Source organism: Sphaeramia orbicularis, chromosome 2, assembly GCF_902148855.1.
Source record: "Sphaeramia orbicularis chromosome 2, fSphaOr1.1, whole genome shotgun sequence".
NCBI classification, from domain to species: Eukaryota; Metazoa; Chordata; class Actinopteri; order Kurtiformes; family Apogonidae; genus Sphaeramia; species Sphaeramia orbicularis.
Genome location: NC_043958.1, coordinates 25,791,612 through 25,804,790, shown reverse-complemented (window position 1 = coordinate 25,804,790; position 13,179 = coordinate 25,791,612). Strand labels below are relative to the sequence as shown.

The 13,179-nt window shown below is 38.0% G+C and overlaps 1 protein-coding gene across 3 annotated transcripts; it reads left to right on the top strand.

Moving 5' to 3' along the window:
- On the top strand, positions 1–9,863 carry LOC115435153 (OX-2 membrane glycoprotein-like). Of its 3 annotated transcripts, XM_030157380.1 has the most exons (8): positions 1–136; positions 6,210–6,542; positions 6,648–6,926; positions 7,003–7,041; positions 7,135–7,228; positions 7,364–7,432; positions 7,669–7,829; positions 7,982–9,863. In XM_030157380.1, exons 1-7 carry the CDS (start codon positions 82–84, stop codon positions 7,811–7,813), a joined length of 1,014 nt encoding a protein of 337 aa, XP_030013240.1. In that variant the 5' UTR covers positions 1–81; the 3' UTR covers positions 7,814–7,829; positions 7,982–9,863. The 3 variants fall into 3 exon arrangements, with proteins under 3 accessions (XP_030013240.1, XP_030013249.1, XP_030013231.1); XM_030157389.1 differs by having other exon boundaries at positions 7,376–7,432; positions 7,669–9,863; XM_030157371.1 differs by having other exon boundaries at positions 7,669–9,863.
- The last annotated feature ends 3,316 nt before the right edge of the window (positions 9,864–13,179 follow it).

The following is a 13,179-nucleotide window of genomic DNA, read 5'->3' as shown; positions in this document are numbered from 1 at the left end:
ATGAAACCTATTTGGTTCTGACCACCTGGCTGCCCTTCAGTGGTATATTCATGCTGACTGTGATGGGAAGCATCTGGAAACATGTCCCATCAAGGAGTGGTGTGTCTACTTCTGTTGTTTGGAGCCTTCATTAAAGGTCAGATACAAATGCATTTCACTGTATTTAATAGTAAGTAGATAGTTTTGAAGTCTGTGTTAGGTGTTGATAGGATGACATTAACTCAGGAAAGTTTTGTTTTCTTGAAACTGTAATGAGCCCCTCCTCCATCATCAGTTGTTTTAGAACTGTCACCACAGTGGCCCCCCACCCAACGAAAATCTCTGGATAAATATTCTCATTCGTTTGTGCTTCGTTAGTGCTGGTTTGTGCAGTTAAAATTGTCGTTTGTGCTATTATGGTTTTATAGATTTGATTTTTTTTTTTTCATACTTTATTTACAAAATATTGTATACACATAGACCAGAACATGGCATGGAGAAAAACAAAACAAAACAAAACAAAAAAACAAAAAAAAAACACATAACATAATGCTCGAGGTGACGCAGGAAGAACTTAAATACAATTACATAGATAGACAAGTAAATTTAAATAAATAAATAAATAAATAAATAAATAAAAGTAATGGAATAAACAAGAAGAAAGAAAAATAAATAAATAAATAAATTAATTAATTAATTAAATAAAAATAAATAAATTACAACTTAAATTCGTTACATAAGGCTTTAGTCTTCACAGCTTTAGGGTTGGTGCAAAAGTTGAGTGTGTCTAAATAGGATTTCAAATAAGATTTAAATACCACAAAGCTGGGTTTCTGATTAGCAAATTTGCTTGTATGTATATGAAATTTAGCAAATAAAGAAATGAGATTAAGAATAAACAATTTCCGAACGGGCGAATCAGTAATAAAGAAACCAAATAAAATATCTTCAAGTTTGAAGTTAAAAGAAATATCCAGCTTTCTATTTAAAAAAAACATTGATGTCACACCAAAATATTTGACAAAATGCACATTCCCAAAACAAATGAGTTAATGTTTCATCCGAATTATGACAAAATGAGCAAAAAGGGTCGACATTGATCTTATACTTCACTGGTTTAATACATATTACAAGATGAATTTTCGGGCATGACGTCACCCCCCCCCCCCCCCTAAATCGAGTGGAAATGGTTGCGTTTGTTTGTGCGTCGTTAGTGCTGTTTAAAGTTTTGTTTGAGCTGTTGGTATTAACCCCGTCCCCTCCAAGTTAACCACAAAAATGGTTTGGTCCGTGTTTCCCGTTCATTCAAATACATTAAAGACACATGAAGCACAAACAGATTGTACAGGTTCTGTTGTGGTCCACACTCGTCTTTTTTCCTCCTGGTTCTGTCTGTTTGGGTGCGTTTTTCACTCCTCCTCCAGTCAACCAGTCCAGCTCTGGGGATGTCACCCTGAACAAGAACTCCAGGTAAATATTTTTACGTATTTTGCTTGTTTTATGACTGTAGAAAACAACTGCAAGGATATGATCCTCATCAGATCAGTTAGTTATACCAGTGTTGTTGTTTAATGTTCAGTTTTCCTTCTACATTTGTGTTACTGTGCTGTGACAAACTGCCAGACTACACACCATATTTTTGGTAACAGCTGTTTTAGGTTATTGTGCTAAACAGTAATTATTTGAGTGATTAGTATTATATGGTTTATTAGGCATTGTTTTTTCAGTGGACAGAATATCAAACCAAAGATGAGTATTTTAGGATGCACCTTCAAACAGTGAAGTTACAAAGTGGAATAACTTACATTTCATTTATTACTCATTTAAAATGTATTTAGGTTACTTATGACTTTGTAGCTAAATGAATTAGTTTCATTACTTTTAAGTTAATAATTATTTTCCTTCCCTAAAACCTGATGTTGAACAGATTATTCCTTAGGGAACTAAACACACTTTATTTTATTTTATTTGAACATTACGTTACCTTAACTGTGCAGAAGAAAACCTAGAGTTGTAAACACTGCAGTGTTTCATCACCTGATGGGACACAGTATGGAATGTACTGTGAATAATACACATGGAAACAAAAAATCCAAATGAACGAACTCAAATTCTGACTTTTAAAGTAATACTTTCTGCGTTGTCCCTCATAAAAACAGCAAAGATCAGCTCATTGAATAAAATGTAGAATGTGATCTAAGAAGAGTGTTTAACATTTGGTTTATCTTTGCAGTGAAACATTTAGCAGGGCCTTAATGTTTACAAGTGAAACAGTGATTGTATCTCATTAGCAGAAGCTTCTCAAACCTCTGAGCAGAAAGTGTGTTTCTTCAAGGAGTCAGCACCAAACCTCCTTTAGTACTGGAAAAAAGTAATTTAATTACAGTAATATTACTAGCAGTGCACTACTGGCCAGCACTGCCTACAAACAGTAAAACTGTAGATTGATATAATAAATCTACATGTGTATAGATATATGTATGTATATCTATAGATCGCTGGTCCTCCAGAGCCACTATCCTACATGTTTTAGATGTCACCGTCTTCCAGCACACCTGACAGTCATTATCAGGCTTCTGCAGTGTGTGATGATAGGCTCATCATTTGAATCAGGTGTGTTGGAAGAGGGATCCATCTAAAACATGCAGGACAGTAGATGTGGAGGACCAGGGATACAGATATGCATTTGAAGTTGATGACTGCATGAATAAAAATGACTAAGGTTTGTAGCACTGACTTTATGTCCAAAATAAAACATAAAAATAGCTGAGTTTTAAACAGGAATACACAAATTATGAATATAAACTATGAACTGAAGTAAGGATTTTGTGAGGATACAAGCCTGAATTGTACCAAAAAGTAAGAAATGATAAAATAATGCTGCAAATGAATTAAATGAAGCAATGAAGTGATGACTGTTTTGTGTAGAACACAGCATGTGGGCATATTTTGGTGTTTTTTGATGCTTTTTTCTGATGCTGTTTTCACTCCACTTCCTAGGTCTTCATCCATCTCACAGATACAAAATGTCCAAGAGCATCCTGGGTCAAGCCTCCCTGTAAAGCAACGACTGCCCCCCCTCAAAGTAAATGTGTTTCCTTAGAGCACCAGAGTGAAGGGAAATTCACTCAAAGGGAATTCTGTCTGCCGCTCTAAATCATCATCAGAACATACTGTTGAGTCAGTTTTCTGTCATAAGGTCTTGTATACATGCATTTCAGTGGCGATTTCTCATAGACTGTAAGGGAAACCCGGCTTCCCCTAAAATTACGAAAATTAAATGGTTAAATATGTTCGGTTGTGTTGACATTTCATTGACCACAAATGTGTTAGAACACGTTCATCTCACAGACGAGTTCGTTCAGAATCAGCTTTTTTACAAACCAATGGAGGCGATGTTGTTCACTTCTCCTCCATTCCCGTTGCGCTGTTTTCTCCTCCATCTCTGCTCAGTGCATTTGTCCGTAGACTGCGGGCGTCTCTGGGCTTCAATGGGACTGAGTGGAACAGTTTTTTTCATTGCCTGAAAACTGGACGGTAATTGGATAAATGACACGATGTTGTCCCGCCCCTGGACGCCGGACGTCTCTGGGGGTGAATGGAGCTGTGGGCGGAGCTCGGCCGGGCTGGACGCCAGAATCCCACGTGCTGATTGGAGGATCAGTCGAAAGGCTGAATCCCGTTTGATTGACAGCTGTTTTCAGATCTACTCCTTCACTGACACAGTTCAGTTTAATACCGTCGCACATTCTGCTGTGAAAGAGAGAGAGAAACCACTACGAAATTACTCATTCATTTCTTGCACTGTAAATAAAACACTCATTGTACTTCCTTGTTTCAATTCAACATAATTTCAGCGTTTTCTTGTTTCAGTTACATAATTTAATCATTTCTTGTTCGAGTTGAATATCGTTTTGTAGATAGTTAAATCAATCATACTGTCGGCTAGGTCGGAGTGAAAGGAGCATCTCTAGTTTAAAAAGGCTGAAGTCTTACACCCATAACACACTGGGCCAAGGCAATCTAAGCAGAGAGGACACTGGTCCAGTCCCTGGAAAAGACGCCTACTTGGTACGATAAAGTCACTGACCATTTTCTTAAAAAGGAACGGAGGGCCGAATGTATGTTTAAATAACTTGACAATTTTTAAAAAAATTTTTTTTATGTAAGCTGACGATGAGCTTCCCCTGTCTGAAAGACGAGCAGCCGCCACTGATGCATTTGTGTTTGACTCCAGTAGTGATAGAAAAACTGGAGTCCAGTGTCTTTAATGCTCCCACTATGAGGTGCACTGGATTTTAACAACAGCAATGACAAAATGAGATCTTTGTCACCTGATTCCTAATCATTTCTCTCTTGTTTTGCTTTGTGTAGTGTGGCCAAATTAGGTCCATGGCTTGGTTGGGATCTCCAAAGTCCATCAGCTTCTTTGCCTGTGATGCCTGCCGTACATGGGCTTCCATCTGCCTTCACATATTTCTGTGTTCATCTGCACAAGCATATTTCCAGACATGAAATGCTTTGAACAGCCAGTGTGCAGGAGTCACCAGCGTTGTTGATGCAACATTTGAACACCATTGGGCTGTTAACTGCTGGTTCTATCTCACATGTTCTGTCCAGATGACCATGGTGCTCTTTACAGTAGCTCCTGACTTCAGTGTAATTGTGATTGATGGATAGACCTTGGCTCTTTTACAAATAAATGTGCAAGGACTTTTGACTGCTTTCCAAGTCTGCTCATTTATGACATGAGTCCAGGTGCCATTCTTCAAATGGTATGTTCTTTTTTTTTTTTTTAGTTTTAGAAAATGTGTCATCCTCAGCCTTTTCTGGAATAAATTCTCTCCATTTGTCAAAAGGGTTACTTTAATACATGAGCAATATTTTGTGAGCAATTTTTGAGTCAATATTCTGCAAACTTAGTTTGAAAACATTTCATTTGCATTGGCCAGAAATCAGATTTTGCAGAGGGTTGTAAATCCTATGCTGAGAAGCTAAAACTTGGAAAAATGTGCAATATTAGATGTGAAATTCCTACACCACTAACTTTTTTTCCACAGGTGTACTTCAGGTTCAAACCTGTCCACCCCCCACTAGTGGTACAATTGTGAAGTCTCATGATGTTCCATTGACATAAATCGGGAATAAAACTACTGAACAAAACACTTTGCATTGCTTTTTTATTGAAATTTCAAACATTGTTGACAGGACAACTTTACCAGGTAAACAAGGAAGAGGCATCAACAGGTTATGATCACGTAAGACCATCGTGACAGCTGTGATTAACACAGTAAAAGCAAGGTGGAATCCAGTGCAAATGGAGCTCCTGTAAAAATACATTAAAGACCATTTCGGGTGAATTTCTAGCGGGGGGGGGGTGCACAACATCATCGGCTGAAAATAAATGTAATATCTATAAAACCATAACAGCGCAAACAAAATTTTTAAACAACACTAACTAGCACAAACAAACGCAAACATTTCCACTCAATTTAGAGGAAGTGGGGGGGCTGTGTGACGTCATCGGCTGAAAATAAATCTAATATCTATAAAACCATAATAGCACAAACGACAATTTTAATTGCACAAACCAGCACTAACGAAGCACAAACAAACGTCACAATTTTGGTTAATTTTGGAGCAAGTGGGGGGCTGGCTGACCTCTGAATGACCTATAAAAGAATTGTTAATAACGCAATAACTATAATAACACAAACAAAAATTTTAACTGCACAAACCAGCACGAACGAAGCACAAACGAATGAGAATGTTTATCCAGAGGTTTTCGTTGGGTGGGGGGCCAACTTCACGCAGGTTTCCATTTTCACTACGGAGCCTCTGAACGTCTAAATGGGTCATATCTGATGACCATGAAAGATGACAAACTGCATTTTACACCAATTATTTGCATGTGTTGATAGGATTAGTGGATCAACAGGTAATAAACCATTTAGATCAGTAGATGGTTTTGGTCACTGGTGGATGTTTGGGTCTTTATGGGTTAAACTTGTAAAAGCAAACATGTCATATGTCTTTTCTCAGATTTTTTTTTTCTTTTTTTTTTTTTTTTATTCTTCCTCATATTTCCACATAAGTAAACACTTATGGCTCTGACAGATTCATTTATGAGACATCTTTACTTATCACTACTTTGTCAGAGTGGTCTAATTTATTCCTAAACTGTATTTGCTCAAAACATTACATATTTATTTGTGTTTTCCTTCATTCAGGTGTAAATGCTGAGGTTCAGAATACTTCAGTGAAGGTAGGAGGTGAAGCCTTCCTCAACTGTCACCTCATGAAATCTGAAGATGTTGTACGAGTCACATGGCAGAAGATTTCACCTAAAATTAATCTGGCCATCAGTGACAAGGACTCAAACCAAGCAGTCAATCCAGAGTTCAGAGACAAGGTGGAGTTTAAAGATGCTGGACTGCAGAACAGCACCATAATTATCAAGAATGTGAAGCAGCAGGATGAAGGATGTTATAACTGTCTGTTTAACATCCAACACCAGAGGGCTATCATCTGCAAAACCTACAAAACCTGCCTCGAGATCTATGGTAAAAACCTTCCTGCATCATTGAATGTGTGTTTCTTTTCTTCGATATCAGTGGAAATTCCTGCTCTTGAACCCACTCATGTATGTTCATGTGTTTTCCTTGCAGAGCTGAATGAACCTGTTCTACATGTCAGTAAATCGTCCTCTACTGCAGAGTTCATTGTGTCCTGTTCAGCCACTGGTCGACCTGCTCCCACTGTCACTCTGAGTGTCCAGGGACAAAACTTTTCACACACCAGTACCGTCAGAGTCCCCAACACTAACGGTACAGTGACGGTCAACACTACAGCTGTACTGTCAGGTCTGCACAGAACCAGTACTAGAGTTAGATGTTCAGTCCGACTGGCCTTTGGTTCTGAGACAGAGGTGTTTACAACCATTCCTGGTAAGAAATGTTTTCAAAGACACACACTTATAGTCTGGTGATTAGTTTCTTTTCATGGTTTGTTTTTTTTCCCCAGGTTTTGATGAGGAACGTTCACCCAGTGACAGTGATGACAGTAAGTTCAGTCCACATGGACTCAGACCACTAACTCTTCTGTTATGTTGTTACTTTATAAATGTTAAAGGGTTTTTTCCTCTTTTTCTCACAGGTTTGACCTGGATCAGTCTGCCTGTGGTTCTGGTCTGTGCTGGTGCTGTTGTTGCTGTCGTCATCACATCTTTGTACAAAAAACATATGAAATGGTACTTTTCATGTTTCAACTCAGTGTCCACTTTTTATTATTGTTGACTTGGATGATTTACTGAGACAGATGTTTTACACCACACACAGATACATCACTGACACATGGTGAACTTTGACCTTTCTTCATGTTTCAGTCTTTCTCACAGTGACCATGAGGAGAATGAAGATGAGGAAGTGGGAAAGGAACTCAAAGACACTCACAAGTTAGTCTTTATAATATATTTATAATAGAATTGTACAGGATTTATGGTTTACTATTTCAGTTGTGAAACTTTGCAAAATCAAACTCTGGTGCAGTCCACATTTCATGATTTTATACTGAATATTCAGCTGTTGTTTCCATAGTAACAGCTGCTCAGTTTTATTTCGCAACAGAAATGCTGTACAAATAACATTACAGTAAAGTGTGTTTAATTCTCCTGTGTTTTTGCCGGAGCAGAACACCATCAACCAGAATGCCACTGATCAGACTCAAGAAGAAGAATGAAGGAACGTCCACTGATTCTTTGAGGCAGAGGGGATCTGCTGAGGAGCATCAACCAAGGGCCAACCCAGAGCAGAAAACTTCAACAGTAAAAGACTGAATCTGTAGTGTCAAAAGTAAGAAGACTTGGTTGAACATCTTTAAAGGTCCTGTGCACATGTTCTATGTGACCTTGAAACAGTCTCATTTTTATATAGTAAACTGTAGTCTGTAGTTTAAATTGAGATTATCAGCACCACAACAGGTTTTATCCAAATGCTATTTCCAGCTTCCCTGGTCGGGTCGGGAGAGACTAGGCTGATTTACGGCAGACTTACATCACTATGACAACACCACACCCACCGGCAGAGTTTAGCAGTGAGAAGTAAGTTGAATGAGTGAGGAGTAAGATCTGTCCTTTTTCCTAAAGAAAGGGATTTCTTGGGTTTATTTTGTTGTAATGGTGGACACTGGAGCTGGACTGGCAGAAAGCTGGCTAAAACACCAGTAAACCTCTGCATTGCTTTGAACTGATGGAGAGAACTAAGGGAGTTAAAAGGAAAGAAAACAAATCTGGAGTTGGCCGTCTTCCTTCTAGACAGGTGTAGAATGCTCATTTTGTTCATACATTTGCATTGAACATTGTATTTTACTACAGTGGCTGTTGGTAGCTCAGTCAAACACTTAGTAAACACTTCTGCATTAGCCGCAGGGCTAGCTCTGTGACGTCGATAATATGTTTTATTTGGAACATTGTTTCAGTCACAAACTAAGACTGTGGTCAAGCCAGCCCTGATTCTCCTCTGCATGGTCCAGCCAGCCCCTAGTGCAGGCATCACCAAATGGAAGACCTCGGTCCGAACCTTTGACCAGTCTGATAAATTCATGAGAATAGATCATTTTCATTAATTATGTTTTTCTGACAGTGGCGGCTATAGACAGCAGGTGCTGCTACTCCAGTTAATACGACAACAGCTTCACTCAAATCAAATCGTTTGTTTACTCTGCGTGGCACACACACCAGAACAGAGAGGAAGAGATAGTGATGACAGCATGTCTCACTCCAAAACAAGGAAAGTTGATGCGGAAAACTGTTGTTTTTAGGGCAATTTCACACTGCGTACCCAAGTCTGTACAGTATTTGGATACGTTCACACCTTTCCTGCAGATGTTACATTCACAAGCATGTACCACGGCCCATGCCCAAGTACGAGTGGGTGTTACAGGGCTGAAACAACAGGTGGAGGTGTGGAAGGAATTCTGTCGCTATTCAACAAACGTGGAAGTCAGTAGAAGACCTTACCTATCTATTATTAGCCTGTTTTGAGGCAAAGAGCTTATTCACCTCTGTTTACACTTTTTTATATATTTTGTACTGAGGTTTGTGTTTTCTTTAATCTGAAATAAAGGCCTTCAGTGTATTTGCCTGGGACTACTTTTACTTGTGGTAAAAGATCTAGCTCTGCAGTCTGTTAAACATTCCCTGCACTGAAAATTGACAATAAATATTGTTGAAACTAAATGAAAATGTGGACATAGGGGAAGGCACAAAGACACAAGTTGGACTTCGGTTCGGACATTTTACTTGCAGGAAATTTTAATAACTGGACCTCAGTGATTTTTAATCGAATACCCCTGCCCTAGTGTTTTTCATGTGCACTATTTATCTGATAATTACATTAAAGTAAGTTGGATAAAATGGTTTTAAGGCTATTTTTAACAGGAAATGAAATCGTTTTCCTCCATAAGTATTTCACGAATCTGGTATTTTTGATATTATCACTTCATATACTATTAGCACAAACACTGGACTACTTTTACTGTTTACTTTTGGAGTAATCATACTCCAAAATCCCTCCCAGGCTTGTGATGGAAAATTTACTTTTTATATTTCATACTGTTAGTACATGCTGAATCATATGATTATGTGTGATGTTTACCACTCTGTAACACCCTCGACCCAGGAACGGAGTTCTTGCCTTGAGTTAAAACCCAAACACCTAAATGTCTGGATGTGCAGATAGGTGATGGCGCCTGCACGCTAGATATTATTTAAACAAGGTTAGGAACGGGAAGGGCTGGTATGGAGTGGGACGTTTTACATATGGGGATGTCCACCATTGGAGGGGTTGGATTTTGGGTCTATATAATCTTTAGTATTTTCATGTTTAATCAGACTTCACTTACAGAGTTTCTCTGTGATTGACTTCTCAATAAATGCATTTATTTATTTTAACTCTAACTTTCGCTCCTCTTTGTGTGTGGGTTATCAGTTGAACATTTCCACAACAGGCTACAAGTGTTTTCATCTGAAATAGTGTAAAAGACTAAATTCAGTGATGAATAAAAAAAATACATTTTTCCAATAGGTACCTCATGAATTTGTTATTTTTGGTATTGGTACTTCATATATTATTAGCAAAAACACTATGAACTACTTTTACTGTGTACTTTTAGAGTACTCATACTCCTAAATCCCCTCCAGGCTACCAAAGTGTTCTCATCTGAAATAGTATAAAAGACTAAATTCAATGCTGAATAAAATAAGTTTTTCCAATAAGCACCTCATGAATCTAGTATATTTGGTATTAGTACTTCATATACTATTAACACAAAAACTATGAACTACTTTTACTTGAAATACTTTCTGGTTTTCTAACATTTAATTTTAGCTTCTTTATATTTGGAATTATTCATTTTTATCATATTCATAACATTATTGTCACCTTTTTCATTTTAATCCATTTTAATATTTTGCACAAAATGCAGGGTTGGTTTGGGTTCTTAAAATCCTTGAAAATGTTTGAAATTCAATGTTCAATCAAATATATTTATATAGCACCAAATCATAACAAAAGTTGTCTCATGACACCTTTCCTTTCCTTTTACAGCTGGTCGAAACCAGACTCTTAAGCCAATTCACAGACACTAACAGAATCCTCCAGGAGCAAACAGTTGGTGTTAGTGTAGAGGAAAAACATTCTTTTAACAGGCAGAGACCTGGAGCAGACCCTGACTCCTGGAGGATGGTCATCTGCCTTGACCAGTTGGGGTTAAAGAGAGAGGGTTAAAAGAAAAGAGAGAGAGAGAGACTGGGGGAGGGGGGAGACACATAGATGCACAACAAACTGAACTGGAACTGTTAAAAAGTAGAACAGCTGGTGTTAGTATAATTACAAATAACTAGAACTAATGTCCATAACTGTTAATACTACTACATACTATACAAGTACTAACAGTGGATATACTACAACTGCAACTGTTAGTACCAATAATAGAAACCTCCACCATCTGTGTAACTATATAATAAACATTATCACAACTATGTGGATAAATGAGTGATGAGGATGAAGGCAGGAGAGAAGGACCACAGCAGCAGGTCCAGAGATGATCCAGGAAAAACCTGTGAGGACATAAAATACAGAGACTCCAGTGAAGAAGTCAAGTCGGTAACATGTATTTGCTGGGGTGTGAATAGAGGAGAGAGGAGGTCAGAGAAGAGGAGGAGCAGAGAGGAGGTCAGTGTATCATGATGAGTCTCCCAGTCTAAGCCTGTAGCAGCAGAACTAAGCCTGACCTGCCCTAACTGTAAACTTCATCCAAAAGGAGAGTTTTAAGTCCACTTTTAAAGACAGGGTGTCTGCCTCCTGGACCGAGGCAGGGAGCTGGTTCCACAATAGAGGAGCTTGATAGCTGAAGGCTCTAGCTCCTGTCGTACTTCTGGAGATTCTATGAACCACCAGTAAGCCTACATGTTGAGAGCGTAGCGGTCTAGATGGATTGTATGGACCTAAAAGCTCTTTCAGATCAGTAGGTGCCTGGCCATGAAGGGCTTTGGAAGTGAGGAGGAGTATTTTAAAGTCTGTCCTAGTTTTTACAGGGAGCCAGTGCAGAGAAGCCAACACAGGACAAATATGGTCTCTGATACTGGTTCGAGTCAGTACAAGTGAAAGTTATTTGGATGTTGAACGGGACTGTTCGGTTACGCAGTGCAACAGTAGAAAATTACATGTCATTCACTGAAAATATGTAGTTTTCTCTCTATTTTACAATAAAAATAAAGCTATTAAGACAGTATAATGTGCATGTGGTATATTTATTGATGTGATCACATTTTACTTAACCCTTTAACCCCTGAGCCATGATTCCAGGTAAACGTGCTGCTGTGAATTGCCTTCTGTTTCAGTGTCATAAAAGCTGCTGTGAGTATGGACTTGTGTTCCTTGTCTTCAGTGGTTGTACTTTGCTGTGTCTTTTAGGGTCAAAACGGTGGAATTAAAGAAAAAGACAAAGTGAGGAATTGAAGTTTGACAGGTTTTTACTAAATAAGGCACTCAGAATGTACATCAGTACGAGATTTAGGATGTTGAACATGAACTGTGAACTGGAACACACTGAACAAGAACAAGTATTTGAAGTTTGGCCCAGTAGTTTTTGTTTTTCTAAATCAGTCCAGGTGCTTTTTGGCACTTAATTGAACTCCAAAAAGTAGTTACATGGTCAAAACTGAGTAAAAAAAAAAAAAAATTACATTAAGAAAAATCACTACAACACTGTAAACAACAGTAAAGATGAAAAACCACAAGGAAACTAAAAAAAAAAAAAAAAAAGCCTAAACCATCTATTTTTATAGTAAGTCACTCTCACTCACTGATCTGTGTTTTGCCCCCCCCATTACACAGGCGGCGGGGGATGCACTGAGCATGCTCAGATGTCTATGGAAAGACCAAGGTCGATTTGATCAACATGTTTGGAAATTTTTCGTATTGAGCAAACAGTTGAATTTTTATGAATATTTAAAATAAATCATACATTGAGAACGCTCACCACAGACACATCAGAGGTTAAAGAGTTAATTCTGTCTATATTAATAAACGTCAGATCATGGTTAACATTATTTGTCACTGATACCTGACCTTATGTTTCGATGCCAGCTGAGCTGAAGTGATAACACACAAAGCCTCCAGTACCACAAAAACATGACACACTGCACTGTTCTGTGTCTGCTTTTTTCTTCAGGAGCGTTTCTACAAGGTAAGAATGAATTTGACAGATTCTGATCATGCAGATGCACTTTCATGAAAATAAGAGATGGTTCAAAGACTCCAGAGGTGAAGCATTTATCGATAACGTTTTGTTTCTGAAACAAGCAGCAAGAATGACAGGAGATTTAGCAGAGTTTTTTTTAGCTTCACTAAAAGAACAGTATGGTATGTCAGGTGGAAGGCAAGAGTTCAGGTATGAGTGTAAGATCAAATGGTGTGAGTTCATTTTCCACTGCAAACAAATATTCTATTAGTTATTATTATGTATTATAACTTGGATAAATGTATCAGTTTATATCTCTTATTAGATAGAAAAGGCATTGTTTGGTTATTTGACTTTTGGTTAAAAGTACAAAGAGAGAGAGGACTTTATTTATTAGTATTCTTATTAGTATTTTCTCTTATTTAGGTCATTTTTCCATCAACTTGAAAACAATATATT